Source organism: Neophocaena asiaeorientalis, unplaced genomic scaffold, assembly GCF_003031525.2.
Source record: "Neophocaena asiaeorientalis asiaeorientalis breed wild unplaced genomic scaffold, Neophocaena_asiaeorientalis_V1.1 scaffold171, whole genome shotgun sequence".
Taxonomy (NCBI): domain Eukaryota; kingdom Metazoa; phylum Chordata; class Mammalia; order Artiodactyla; family Phocoenidae; genus Neophocaena; species Neophocaena asiaeorientalis.
Window position 1 is genome coordinate 887,620 of NW_020174013.1, and position 12,994 is coordinate 900,613.

General features: G+C 39.9%; 1 protein-coding gene across 3 annotated transcripts in view; it reads left to right on the forward strand.

Annotated features, from left to right (window-relative positions):
* CRIM1 (cysteine rich transmembrane BMP regulator 1) overlaps window positions 1–12,994 on the forward strand; it is a 210,317-nt gene that overhangs the window by 158,379 nt on the left and 38,944 nt on the right. For 2 of the 3 annotated variants that reach the window (XM_024753592.1, XM_024753594.1), the window contains 3 exons: window positions 5,197–5,353; window positions 8,214–8,335; window positions 9,447–9,656. In XM_024753592.1, coding sequence (XP_024609360.1) covers window positions 5,197–5,353; window positions 8,214–8,335; window positions 9,447–9,656 — 489 coding nt within the window. The remainder of the gene's footprint in view (window positions 1–5,196; window positions 5,354–8,213; window positions 8,336–9,446; window positions 9,657–12,994) is intronic. The other variant, XM_024753593.1, reaches the window with a different exon arrangement.

A 12,994-nucleotide genomic window follows, 5' to 3' on the forward strand; every position in this document is an offset into this window, starting at 1 on the left:
GAAAGCCAAGTTTACTAGGGAGCTGCTTTGGCAGCCATATTTGTTGGCTTAAATGGTCAACTTTGATTTTTTGACACCAAGATAATTGGTGATTGTATCACAAAGAGTTTATATTTTAATCCTTCTCATATCTCTTGAGCTGTACATCCTTTCTGATCACGGGAGCATACCTAATTTTTTTTCCCTGAACTTTTTGAAGTCTAAAAATATAGATTTCATTGTACCTAATCACCCTGCCTACCATCTTCACCTGGGCTTTGTTATTATGAACTTTTGGCCACATGGGCACACCTACATAAGACCCCTGCTGATTCACAATGAGCCCTTTGAAGTTAAATCCAAAGAAGCAATTTCCCTCAGTTGTCATTGAAGCAAGTCAGAAGCATATGACTGGCTTTTTGCAAATTGAGACTTATCAGGAAAATTCTGCTCTGCCTGTCTTTGTGTTAGTGTTGCTTTCTGGCTTTGTAAAAGGAACATCCTGCATACTGCCTGCTTTGCACCTCCATTTCATTAACACATAGGAGGAAATATGTACAGGAGACCATTGCATTTTATGTCAGCTGGAATTTGTCATTTTGTCTATATCATACACAAAGGTACACGGAAAGTATATGACAGAGCCATAGAGCATTCTGCTCTCATCCCCTCCCATTAGCAGTCCTGATTATTTGACACCTTTGGGCGGTGAGTCAAATTAAATCAAACTGCCACATCCTCGGTTGTCGGATTCTTGTGACTGTATGTACCCAGCTCTCCTCCCAGACTCTGGCATCATACTGACTTGTATCTGGGTGATCAGGGCAAGTTGCTTTATTTCCTAGAGCCTCTGTGTCCTCATCTGTAAAGGGCAGGTAATAATACCAAAGTAATGGGTTGTTTTGAGGACTAATTAGTGAATGCAAAGCTAGCTTTACTACCCGACATATGGTAATTGTTGACACGATAGCTGTTTTATAACATGCATTTCTGAGTCAGCTAGAGCTAGCTGATGTGGAAAGCCCCCAGTTTCCCTCCTTTGTTCCGACACCAACCTGCCTCCAGTTCTTCCTGTCCTCTGAGGACACGCACACAAACAACTTTCCTTTTGCCTTTTAATTTTAACCCTCAAATATTCTCACTCTCTTTCACCTAGCTTTAGAAAAAAGGAAGTCCCTGGTACTGAAGGATAGCTAAGTATATTCTTTTTCCCATTGCAGCTACGTGATAAGTATGGATTTTGTCTAAATCTCTCCTTTATGTTATTTTTCTGCATCCCACCAAAGCCTGTTTCACATGCAATGGCCCTAACCATTTATACCCAAGTTTTCCGTTAGGGGTTAGACGTATATATAGACCACTGGCATCAATATTTCTTTCTTAAAATAAGACCAATGCCAAATAAATATTTCTCCCCTGTTACTGGCCTGTTGTCTGCTCATTCATTCCTTCTTTCATTCTATACACCAAAAACTAGGGGTACAAAAAAGTTAAAAATGGACCTTATCCCTGACTAATCTTGGTAATGTATTGGTAATATGCTAATATGTTGTAATGCTATTGCAATATAATCAAGCATATTATAGAAAGTCACTTGAAGGTTGAAATCAAAACCCAGTAGGAACACGTCCTTCAAAAGAACATGGAAGGTATATGACAGGATTCTTTTATTTGAACATACTGTAGCTTTTCTTTTTTAACCTGTAACAAATAACATTTCTTATAACACTGCTAAGCAAAGTAATGCATCAGGGGCATATAGAGAATTTAAACTTTATTCAAAGACATACTTAGAATAAAGAAAAGAAACATGGTAGAAAATGCTTAAGAATGTATGATAGCAACAAAAGTTAAAACTAAAATCATTTAGATAAGCTACTAAAAATCTAACACTTCATTGTTACAAGCTGTTAGTAGCATTCCTTTTTAACCAAAATGTTTGCTGTCAAACATACATAATACATTTCAGCTTACTATAGGTACGATATGTAGTAAATGAGATCTATGTGAATTAAATGGCATCCACCTTTTTTAGCATCTTATCATCTACATTTTTAAATCAAGTGGATTTCATCAGATTATTTGTAACTGCTCTTCCAGTTTTAACAATCTGTAATTCTAGGGATTAATAGTGCTTTTAACTAGAAACCAGTGCAGACATAGAAAATTAATGGTAGCAGGGAGAAAAAACCTTTCATAATTTTCATGAAACATATATCTGAATCAAGCATCTAAAGAAGGTCGCAGCATCATATACAAGGAGGCAGGCTCCTGTTTTCATTTCATTGTTACTCTGAACAAACACTTATCAAGGTCAAGATTGGGACCACCATTTGCAGTCTTGCACTTCTTTATTTAACAGTCTCAGGAACTTTATTCATGGTATCCTTAACTGCTTGCATGTTGCTGAGAATTGCCAGAACCCAAGAGTGTGAAGTCCTGCAGCAGAGAAGCACAACACAACTCTAGGGGCACCAGTACACTGTGTTCTGTTTGCAGGCTCCATGGTGTTCAACTACAGCAAAGTACAAATGATGCTCCCCACAGTTGGGCCACATTTTGGCCCTGGGAGCAAAAACATCTTTTTTTCCTCCCGAATAAACAGAGAGCTTACTGCATAGCTGCTATCGACCAGCCATAATGCACAGGCTCCGTATTTTGCCATTATTTATCACTTTCTCTTCAATAGTAATTTTCCCTTCTGGATTAGAAAGCATTCTTAGATCACAACAAAGTCATAATGTTGAAAAATTATGAACATAAAGCCACCATTCTTTCTGTGGTTGCCTCCAGTGATGTACTAAAACTTTTCAAACAAACTTAAAAACTCCCACCCATCTATGAATAAGATGTTTCTAATCTACCTGTTCTGCTCTTTATGTAAATGTTTGCCTTGACGTTATACTTCTCTGAAGAAAAATCCATAATTGATACATGGATCTAGGAATACCTTGAAATCTTTAATATTCTCTATTTTTAAGCTAGAAGGTGGTATTTGGAGATGTTTAGCAAGTGCCAGTATTTTGAAATTTTTCAGTACTAACAGTAAGTTTTTTCATCCCATTATTTTTCTGTTAATGTGGCAGTCTTGATGAGGGTAGAGGAGTAAATAGCAAGAATCTTGATTGGTTCATTCATTCAGCAAGTATTTATTGAGCACTCACTCCATGCTGAGCACCATGATAGCACCTGGACTGTGTAAATAAAGAAAATAGGTCCCTGCCCTAGAGCTCCCTTCTGCTGGGGAGGAGAAACGAGATAGCAGGGCAGTGAGCAGTCCCAAGCCAGGGCAGCATTGTGGCACCCTGCCCAATATGTCACAGCCAGTCCGAAGTCTATGAACGTCCTGTATTTTTGTTCACACACAGCAGCCTTTGCTTGAAATTCCCTTCCACTGCAAAGCAGAGGTAAAGACAAACTTAGTTTATATCAAATTTTTTAAACTTAGTGATGCAACAGCTTTCATTAAGGATGAAGCCCATTCTAGATTAAAAATTATAGAAAAACTCCTTTTTTACAGGACCAGAGAAATAAAGGCACAAAGGTGCTCAGACTCAGAGTTTCAAGAAATTTAATCCCCAGGGATGTGCTCACAGTGTCGTTAGTTCATCTGTTTCTCAACATAATCTACTTGGTTTCAAGACTTAAAATTTTTGCAATAGAAAAATGGATTCACAACTTAGATCTTGGTGTCAGAGAAAGAAATGTGGCTATGACAGTCTTCTCCCTCCTTCGTCATTCCCTTAATAATGGGAAAGAGATGAAAAATGATGACCTTTCAAGTCATATAATTACAAAATTTTAAATGAGCCATTTAGAATTTCACTTTCAAGGATGCAAATTAGTAATCAGTTGCTTCACAATATGATACAGACCCACGAGGTTATATTAAATATGTGTAATGAAAGGTTTATGGTGATGACAAAGTAGAAAATTGTACTTTAAATCACATTATCCTTTTTAAAAGATAACAAATTAAATATGCAAGTATTGCCAGCTAAGATTCACAAGAGATGCTATCTTAAAATATTTATGTAAAATATGAACCCATTTCACCTATTAATTGTAGTTAAGGTTTAATTTTAGGTTATAAGATTTGTGTGTGGAAGGGACAGATGTGTTCTGTTTTTCCCAGTAACTTGTGCGTTATTTACAATATTTATGCTTAAAGGATATACACATAAAATTTATTTATTATTTCAACAAAAGTAGTCTCAGCTTCCCACTGTACCAGTCCACGCAGAACTATAATCAAACATTGCCATACTTTTGCCATCATCATGTCTACTTCTTTAAATTTGATTATCTTTCAAATTCTGCATTTAATTCAGACGTCTCAATTTGCTTTAGTTACATCACCAAGCATGCTTTTCTTATTTACCTTAACATTTTTGTTGCCTATATTGCTCTAGTAAGCCCTACATCACACCTTTTAAAATTTATTTACAAGGCTTCCATTAAGCTAATAGAAGTTTCTTGTGCCAGCCACCATTTCTTTGTTCCTTTTTTTCCCTTCTACAATAATAAGTTATAACTGACTAACAGAGGACAGTTAAACATCACTCCAGATTCTGCTAACAGGGGAGAGTTTGAACATTTTAAATAATGGATAGTTAAACATTAATCTAGGTATGTCTTTGGCACATACATTTTTTTTTTTTTTTGTCAGTTAACTAAGTGTATCTAAATACCTGGATATTTGTCAGCGGTAGGGAAAAAAATATCTAATTGGAACACTGATTATTTCACTTTGTTATTATGTTATTAGAGATATACCTTTTAAAGAAAGGGTAAGCAATGCTTTATGCTGAATATGGTATGCAGTATTATATGGTAACATCTAAAACTCATAAGGGTAAACGTGTGTGAACCTTTAAGAATGTGTTTCTCATGGGCATGCAGTAGGAGCAAAAATACATAATGAAATTTGGGATGTAAGTTTTCACTTCTCACATTTTGAATAGTAATCAGTGGTTTGATCAGAAATCTGTTTTTCAGCGTTGGACTTTGTTGTGTATATTAGTACCAAAACATGAAGTTACGTTCTGATAGCCATGAAGTAGCACAATCTATAATTTTTAACCGTTGCTGATGCCGTGGTAGAGCTGAGAAATTTACATCGGTGGAAGATTGGAAGATTAGGGGAAGGCACTGAAGTGTCACATGTTCTGTTCCTTTCATCTTTGGAAGAAATGTGCTGTCCATGTGTCTTCACAGGGGAGGAACTTTGCACGGGCCTCAAACGAGGCTGCACCTTGGACTGCCCCTTCGGCTTCCTAACCGATGCCCACAACTGTGAGCTCTGTCAGTGCCGCCCGCGCCCCAAGAAGTGCAGACTCATAATCTGTGAAAAGTATTGTCCATTTGGATATCTGTACGTATTTCTTAATTCAGAAGATGTATTCTTAATTATCTATCACTTGACGAAATGTCTCTTGCCTTTTTTGTTGGCTGCTTTGTGTGTGTTTCTGAATGAATCGGCAATGTACTGAATCCAGAATATCTATGCTTGTTTTGCTAGAGGAATCAGAAAGCAGGGAAAGGCCGTATCTCCAAAGATAAGAATCAAGTTTTACTCTTTTTTGAAGATGGGCTAGAGCCTTGTTATGACACTTTGGGCCTGTTAGGTGAGATTTCCTCATAGCAAGGGCCTTTGGACCCTGTCAAAGGGAATGGAACTGTCATGAGGTTCCAGTGTTGTAAGCGCTTCAACTATGCACCACTGTCGCAGCAACTGTTTTGTGATTACGTATTTAATGTATATTTTAAGATGAATTGACAGCTACTGATTTGCAATATGGAGCATCCTTACCTGCCACGCCTCCCTGTCCTACCTTGATGCTTGTCTACATTTATAGTATTCTTTAAAATAGCAGTAGATCTTATGAATTTCCTTGGTGATGAGAACTATGACTTGTATTTTTAAATATTCTTTATTGAATCAAATCCCATGAAAATTCAGATTATTCTAGGGGGAAAATAGACATTTCACATTTGTTACTTTTGTGTCTGTCTTAGAATCCACTTCTGTCTTTGTATCAAGTTGGTTCCTTAAAAATAACCTTTCAGAATTTTGCTTTGTCATTCCTGCCTTGATTCCTTCCAGTTTAGTCTCTCTGCCTTTTCCATTTGATATGTTTATATAGTGCTAGTAATTATAAGGGATTTAGAGCCATCACCTCTTGCCCAGCGTCTTAAAGGCATTGTTTTTATTCTTCCTCTTAGAAACTCTAGTTTAGCAGGGAGAGGGGAACCTTAATTCTAATTTTAATTGGATAATTAGCTTGGGAACATTATTCTTTAAAATTCCCCAAGTAAACTAATAAATCATCATTGTTCTTAATCCTAAAATATGAATATGATATTAATAAAAGTAGAGCTATTTCTTAGCTTACCTGCTGATGTAGAATAAAGTATTATTATCATAATAGTACCTACAACCACTTGGCTGCAGTGTTATGATAGTTCAGAACCAAGGCTGCATTCATCCAAACTTCACCTTGGAGAGAAAACTCTTAGAGGATTATAGATTCCAGTTGGTATTCCTGTCAGTAAACACATTCAAGAAGGACCAAGTTGACTCTTGTAGGCAAACGAATAATGCATTGGCTAGCACATGTTTCAAGGACAGCCTCTGAGAGAGAAATATAGAGAAGGGAATGGGAGAAGGAAGAAGGAACGGGTAAGTGAATAAATGAGTTAACAAACAAATCTGTTAAAGCCCTGTTAGGGCTTAGAAATGGCACAGTCTATGACAGGAGTGTGAAGCATTCATTTAATTCACTGTTTTCATTATATTGATATAAATACGTAGACCCTAGTGTTCAGTTCTCATTTCACTTAGCAGATTGTAGTTTATCACTTGGACAGTTATAGACCAAGGATTTCCCATGGGGCCATCTTTTTTTTTTTTTTTTGTGGTATGCAGGCCTCTCACTGTTGTGGCCTCTCCCGTTGCGGAGCACAGGCTCCGGACGTGCAGGCTCAGCGGCCATGGCTCACGGGCCCAGCCGCCCCGCGGCCTGTGGGATCCTCCCGGACCGGGACACGAACCCATGTCCCCTGCATCGGCAGGCGGACTCCCAACCACTGCGCCACCAGGGAAGCCCGGGGGCCATCTTCTTTTAGAGCCCCCTTAATTTGTCCAAGATGAGAAAGAACAGGGTTTATTTTTTTAGTTGAACACCACTGTTGCCACTTAGGGCTCCTTGGGATGAAACTTAAGGATTAATAGACTTAACTCTGCCTTCTCTGCTGCCCAGGAAGCCCAACTAGGGCAAAGCTTGTAGAGGAGATGTTGAGCCTAAGACAGTAGCTGCAGGTAGTGGACAGAAGACACAGGAGGGCAGGTTAGCACCTTTTGTAATACACAGGGTCATTCTCCTTTTAGAGAAAATAAGGAATTGTTGCTAAGAATTTTTTTGTCGACTTAAACTATGGTGATCTTTTAATAAACATTTATTTAATATCATCTTTCTGCTCAACACAAAATTTAGGTACTGTAGCTTATTAAAGGGAAAAAAATAGTTCATCCAGCCATTTCCTTTTATCCTCCGTGCTTCAGTCATGCCCCACAGGTGGAGCATTTTTCAGTTGGTATTCTTTTCTGACTAATGAGGTAATTACTGGACATTGACTGCAGGACTTCTTAAACATTTTGTTCTTCATCAACATATACAAGATATCTACATGTACAACATGCTACAACATTACGTAGCATTCCCAGGTCTATGGATCCTTAAGTTCTTCCATCTGCTAAAAAATTCTGTAGATATCTCAGTAAAATGTTTAGTAGCATCTGAAATTTCTCAAGAGAATGTGGTCATCTGAGGAAGCCTGTGGTTCTGACAGAAGAAGGACTTCTGCCCTAACGCTGGCCTCCAACATTGACCAGCAATATATCCTTCACCTTCCTCTTCCTGGAGCTGCACATTCATCTTTTTGTACTGTTGGTACCACTTTTCCCAATTAAATCAACAGTCACGTCATCGGGATTCTGACAGTCACGTCCTAGAGCACCTAAGCGCTTGGACAGTTCTAACCATTGGCCATGGGTGGGTGGTGGTCATGGCCACAGGAAGCTAATTACGCATCACTCCAGGGAGTTTTGAGAGCAGAAGTTCAAGTCATTCTGCTTACTGAGAATATCACTTCAGTGACCCTTGGTCTAAGCACTTGGGCATCACTTGAGACTTTTGGATTTTCTAACCTCTGACAAAATTTTAATTACCCAGGAAGAATAAGCATGGCTGTGACATCTGTCGCTGTAAGAAATGCCCAGAGCTCCCGTGCAGTAAGATCTGCCCCTTGGGTTTCCAGCAGGACAGTCGTGGCTGTCTTATCTGCAAGTGCAGAGGTAAGTCCCAACGCATAACCCTTCCCCGCTCAGAGCAATCAGAGGCACAGAAACCAAGAACGGAAGTCAATGAAATAATTTCAGTGATTGCTGTCCACTCTGACACCACTGTCACTCTCTAGAGGACCATCCCTTGTCCTTTCATCTCAATGGAATAAGAGCTCAGAATAGAATTTAAAGGAACGGGCCCCACATTGACCAAATTAATCACTTCTTAGCTCTTCAGTTTTACTTGTCTCAGGAACGTTAGCCTAAAGCATCTTTATCTTGACCTCCATAAGAGTCTCCCTCTGTCCAGCAGTGGATCGAGACGATTGATACAGCAAAGGTCCCTTTTCACAGCCCTTTGAGGGTGGGTGAAGCTAAGCAGTCTGCTTGTGTATTTTCTTGGTAACACAGTTTTCCCTGAGAATGTCGACTTTTGCTGAATAACCACATGCCAGCCTATAGTTGTGTATAGGTGTGAGTCCTGGGAGTACCTTTTGCAGGACTTCCCCCGCAAGGGATGTTCCTGAAGCTGTGTGAGCCCTTACCCCAGCTCCAGCGCCACTGCCCACCCCAGCTGGTTTTAGTTGTCCACATGAGCCACAGATGAAGCAGTAAAAGACCCCTAAAGTTTGTTCTGTGTTTTTTCAGAGGTGTTCAGTTACCACCTTAAGAGTGTTTTTAGGGGGTCAGAGTAAACAAAAATCTAGTCACTGCTTCAATTGTTCTGCAGAACGAAAATCTGTTAGTTACTAGCGGCCCAGGATTGCCCCACTGAATGATTTCTAGAGTGATTATTCTGCATGTATTAAACATATGTGTAACATTCACGCTGAAATCAATCAGTGCTTGTTTACTGTGTAGAATATGAAAACGTAGAGTGAAGGGAGGAAAAAAAATACCAATAGCAGAGAAATGTATTTGCAGGGTTTTTTACTCCCTTTTTTCTTTTTTCAAAATTGAGAGCATATTAACTTAAATTCTTTTCATGATCCTTTCCTGTGTCACAAGCTGTGCTGTGTAGACAGGATTTTTGGTGGCTGGGTAGCATTACCTGTAAGGAACTACAGGCTGTTTCTCCTGTGCAGTGGCTCCTTCTTTACCAGGCTGCCTTCTGTCTGTCCAGAGGTCCCTGCTGCAGCCGGGCCACCCGTCCTGTCAGGCACATGTCTGTCCATGGATGGTCATCATCATAAAAATGAGGAAAGCTGGCATGATGGGTGCCGGGAATGCTACTGTCACAGTGGACGGGAAATGTGTGCTCTGATCACCTGCCCGGTGCCTGCCTGTGGCAACCCCACCATTCATCCGGGACAGTGCTGCCCGTCATGTTCAGGTAAAAGCTGGCCGCCATCTCGTGTGCTCCCTAAGCAAATGACTTTTGCCTCATCACATCTGTAATTCCAGGGGAAGTGCAGGGGACGACCCCTGGAACGTATTTCAGCTCTCTGGTTTTTGTCAGCAATAGCCACGAGTGTCAGCCAGGTGCTATAAATGATTAGCCAAAAACCAGAGAATTATTCTAAAGCTCTAAAACCACTCTCCTTATTTTTGAAGGTTTACTCAATTACATTGGTCTTTGAACTACATTTGTGTACAGGTTTGTGGGCTTATGTACTTAAAGCTCCAGCTCTCCATCTTACGGATAGTGTATTAAGGCTGAATGTCTTAGTTAATTGGAGGGGGTTGTTGTTAATTTTATTCCATGAAAGCTTCTTATTTATAAAGTAATATTCGAGAGGGAGAGAATTACTGAAGTCTGTGGATATTGCTTTTTTTTAAATTAATGGATATGTGGTAGTCTTGCCAAATGGAGATGTTTAGAGTGACCACACATCCAAAACATTTACAGTCATAATAATGGTAATCAAGATAGTTAGTAGAAGAACATAACAGATTTATAATCCATAGCGGTCCAAATTATGGTTGTCCATAACAGTAATTATTACCATAATACCTCATCTAGTGCCTTTGATCCAAAGAGCTCAGCATGGTTTCATAGTTATTATTTCTTCCACCGAGTGGAGGCCACTGAATTAGGGAAAAATACGCTTAGGCAGTTTTTGTTTGGAAAACAGACACAGAGAGATTAGTTTTCTTACCCAAAGTAAAATAGCGTGTCAGCTAGAGGGGCAGGGAGACATGAAGTCTCCTGATTCTTGCATCGGATTTCTTTTAAAGTTGAAATGTACTGTCCGGTTTGGGGGTAGGGATTGTATTTTCCCGGTCAGTCTTGGTTCTGTATCTCCCTCCACCTGTACAACGGGTGCAGTCAGGAACCTGAGGCCTGGGCCTTTTGCAGCAAGGCAGGCCCGGCCTGGGAGGGAGGTACCGCATGCTGGCACCTCAGTCTTCACCTGCTTTGCCTGCCAGGGAGGGGGTTGGCAGAGAGGCACTGGAAGTCCTTTTCAGCCCTGACATTATACACACCTCAGTAACTAAGGTATTAAAGTGACAGGCAGCCCCCATACCCCTATAGGGGACCAGATGACAAAGTGTTGTTTTGTTTCGCATAGTTAAGCCAGATGTGCTCTATATCAAAACTGATTCCTTATTCGCATGTTTTGCTAGTTAAATATGAAAAACCACTAGTGCCCACTGAAACAGAAGATAAATGAACAATTTAATGAGACAGAACTCTTTGTTGACTCTTTGGGGAAGGAAAAGTCATATGTTCCAATGAAGACCCCATGCTTTAATTATAGGCATGAGTGTGCAGAGTGTGGCCTGCATCTGGGTCTTTGCTAAACGGTGTACTCAGTGAAGAACTCCAACCAGTGGAAATGCAAAGATATTACTAAGAATAGATGATTGACTTAAGCACTGAAAGTCAGTGAAATCAAATCTAGTTTTCTCTATTACAGAGATACGGAAAGTTCTTAAACACACACAAAATTATTGATGTATTATTGTGGGTGTGTGACTATGTAGATATAGACATATAAAAACATACAGGTATTGATATATATGGATGTGTAGGTATGTGTTTTTCCAAATGTCTTTAGTGAGTTGCCACATGGATCTTTCTGAATAGAGACCAAGCATTGTTGCAATTGTGGACTCCTACTTCAAAGAATATTTTCTCCTGCCTTCTATTCAAGGATCAGCTGTTTTTCCTTCTGAGATAAGTGAGCAGCCTCTGAACTCTTCGGACAGAAGTTTCACCAAATGATACTGTTTCTCAGATTTTTTTTCCTTTTCTTACCCTCTACCTTTCAGTTTTTCTATCACCTCCATCTATCTGGTCACTCATGTTTTGCCTTGAGGCACATGGATATATATATAGCAAAGGAATTCACAGAGTAAGACACCTGCAAACACACATCGTTTTTCTTCTGACCATTTCCTTACATGGCAGCATTTAAAAGGGCAGCAACTGTCGATCCTCTCCAAGTCCTTTCAAAAGGGAGACTTTTTCCAACAGTAGTTTACTAATAGTCTTTGGAACTATTTTTTCTTTTTCTATAAACGGTGAGAAATGCACTTTTATCTCATCGCAGCTTAATTTTCATTCTAATTATCTTCCTTTCTACTTTCCTCATATACTAGAAAGTTTGGCCCAGTTGGTTATGAATGTAAGCGTTGGCTGATGTCAGTTTTCTGTGATGTGTCCACTTGGTCAAAGTTCCAGTCTTTACTAGCTCCCTTGAGATAAAGCTGTATTAAAAGTTATACAATGCCTTCTTAGCTGGAGCTGGGCCCACACCACTGTATCTCATCAGTATTGCTACATCTCAGGCTGACCACTGCTTTGAAAGTCACAGCCCGTGAGTTCTTAGGAGACGTCAGCTCTGAGTATCTCTGCACAAACAGGGTAGTTCTTCTGAGGCCCAAATTCCACTGATCTCCAAGCGTGAGCCCGCCATGGTGTCTCCAGATGGCTTCTCCGCAGGGTTCCACACTGTCAACACCTTCTTGAAACGCCTGTTGTATTTGGATGACACGAATATGGTTAATATCTTCATACTTCTCATTTCGCCAGCACAACTTGAGGGCAGCTCCCAGTGCCTCTCCAGACATTTTCAGCATTAAATTCCCTCTCTATCACTATCATCTCACCAAGAGCCCCAAATCGCCTCTCGTCTGGGGAAAGAGCTCATGTCTGGGGAAAGAGCTCATCGTTATCATTGGCCCCTGGGCGTTTACCTCTCTTGATCATATCGCCAAACCAATGTTTAGTCTCAGGTGAGGGTTCAGACTGTTGATTCTGAAAGAGCATTCCTGCTCAGTGTGCCGGCAGCTGGTCGGGATTGGGGTGTGTCCTGCTCAACAGCAGGACTTATTTCTAAGCCTGAAAGGACTCAGGGTCCCAGAGATAATGAAGTGAATGGGGCACAAATCAGTTTACAATTGTATTTAATCTGGAGGTGTATCCATGATCCAAACAAACATAGACTTGGGTTCAGATCCCTTGTCTGCCCTTAGTACTCTGAGTTCTCAGTTTCCTTATATGTTAAATAGGATAACAGTACCTATTCACATTGGTATAAGGAGTAAATGAAGTAACATATGTAAAGCACTAACATGGAAACTGGACCATAGGAAGCATTCAGTAAATGAGAGATCTTTATTCTAGATAATCCTACATTCACAGACGTCCCCTAAGAGGCTCCTGTTCTCTTCAACAGTAGAAGTCCCTGTAATTTTTTTTTTTTTTTTTTTTTTTTTTTTTTT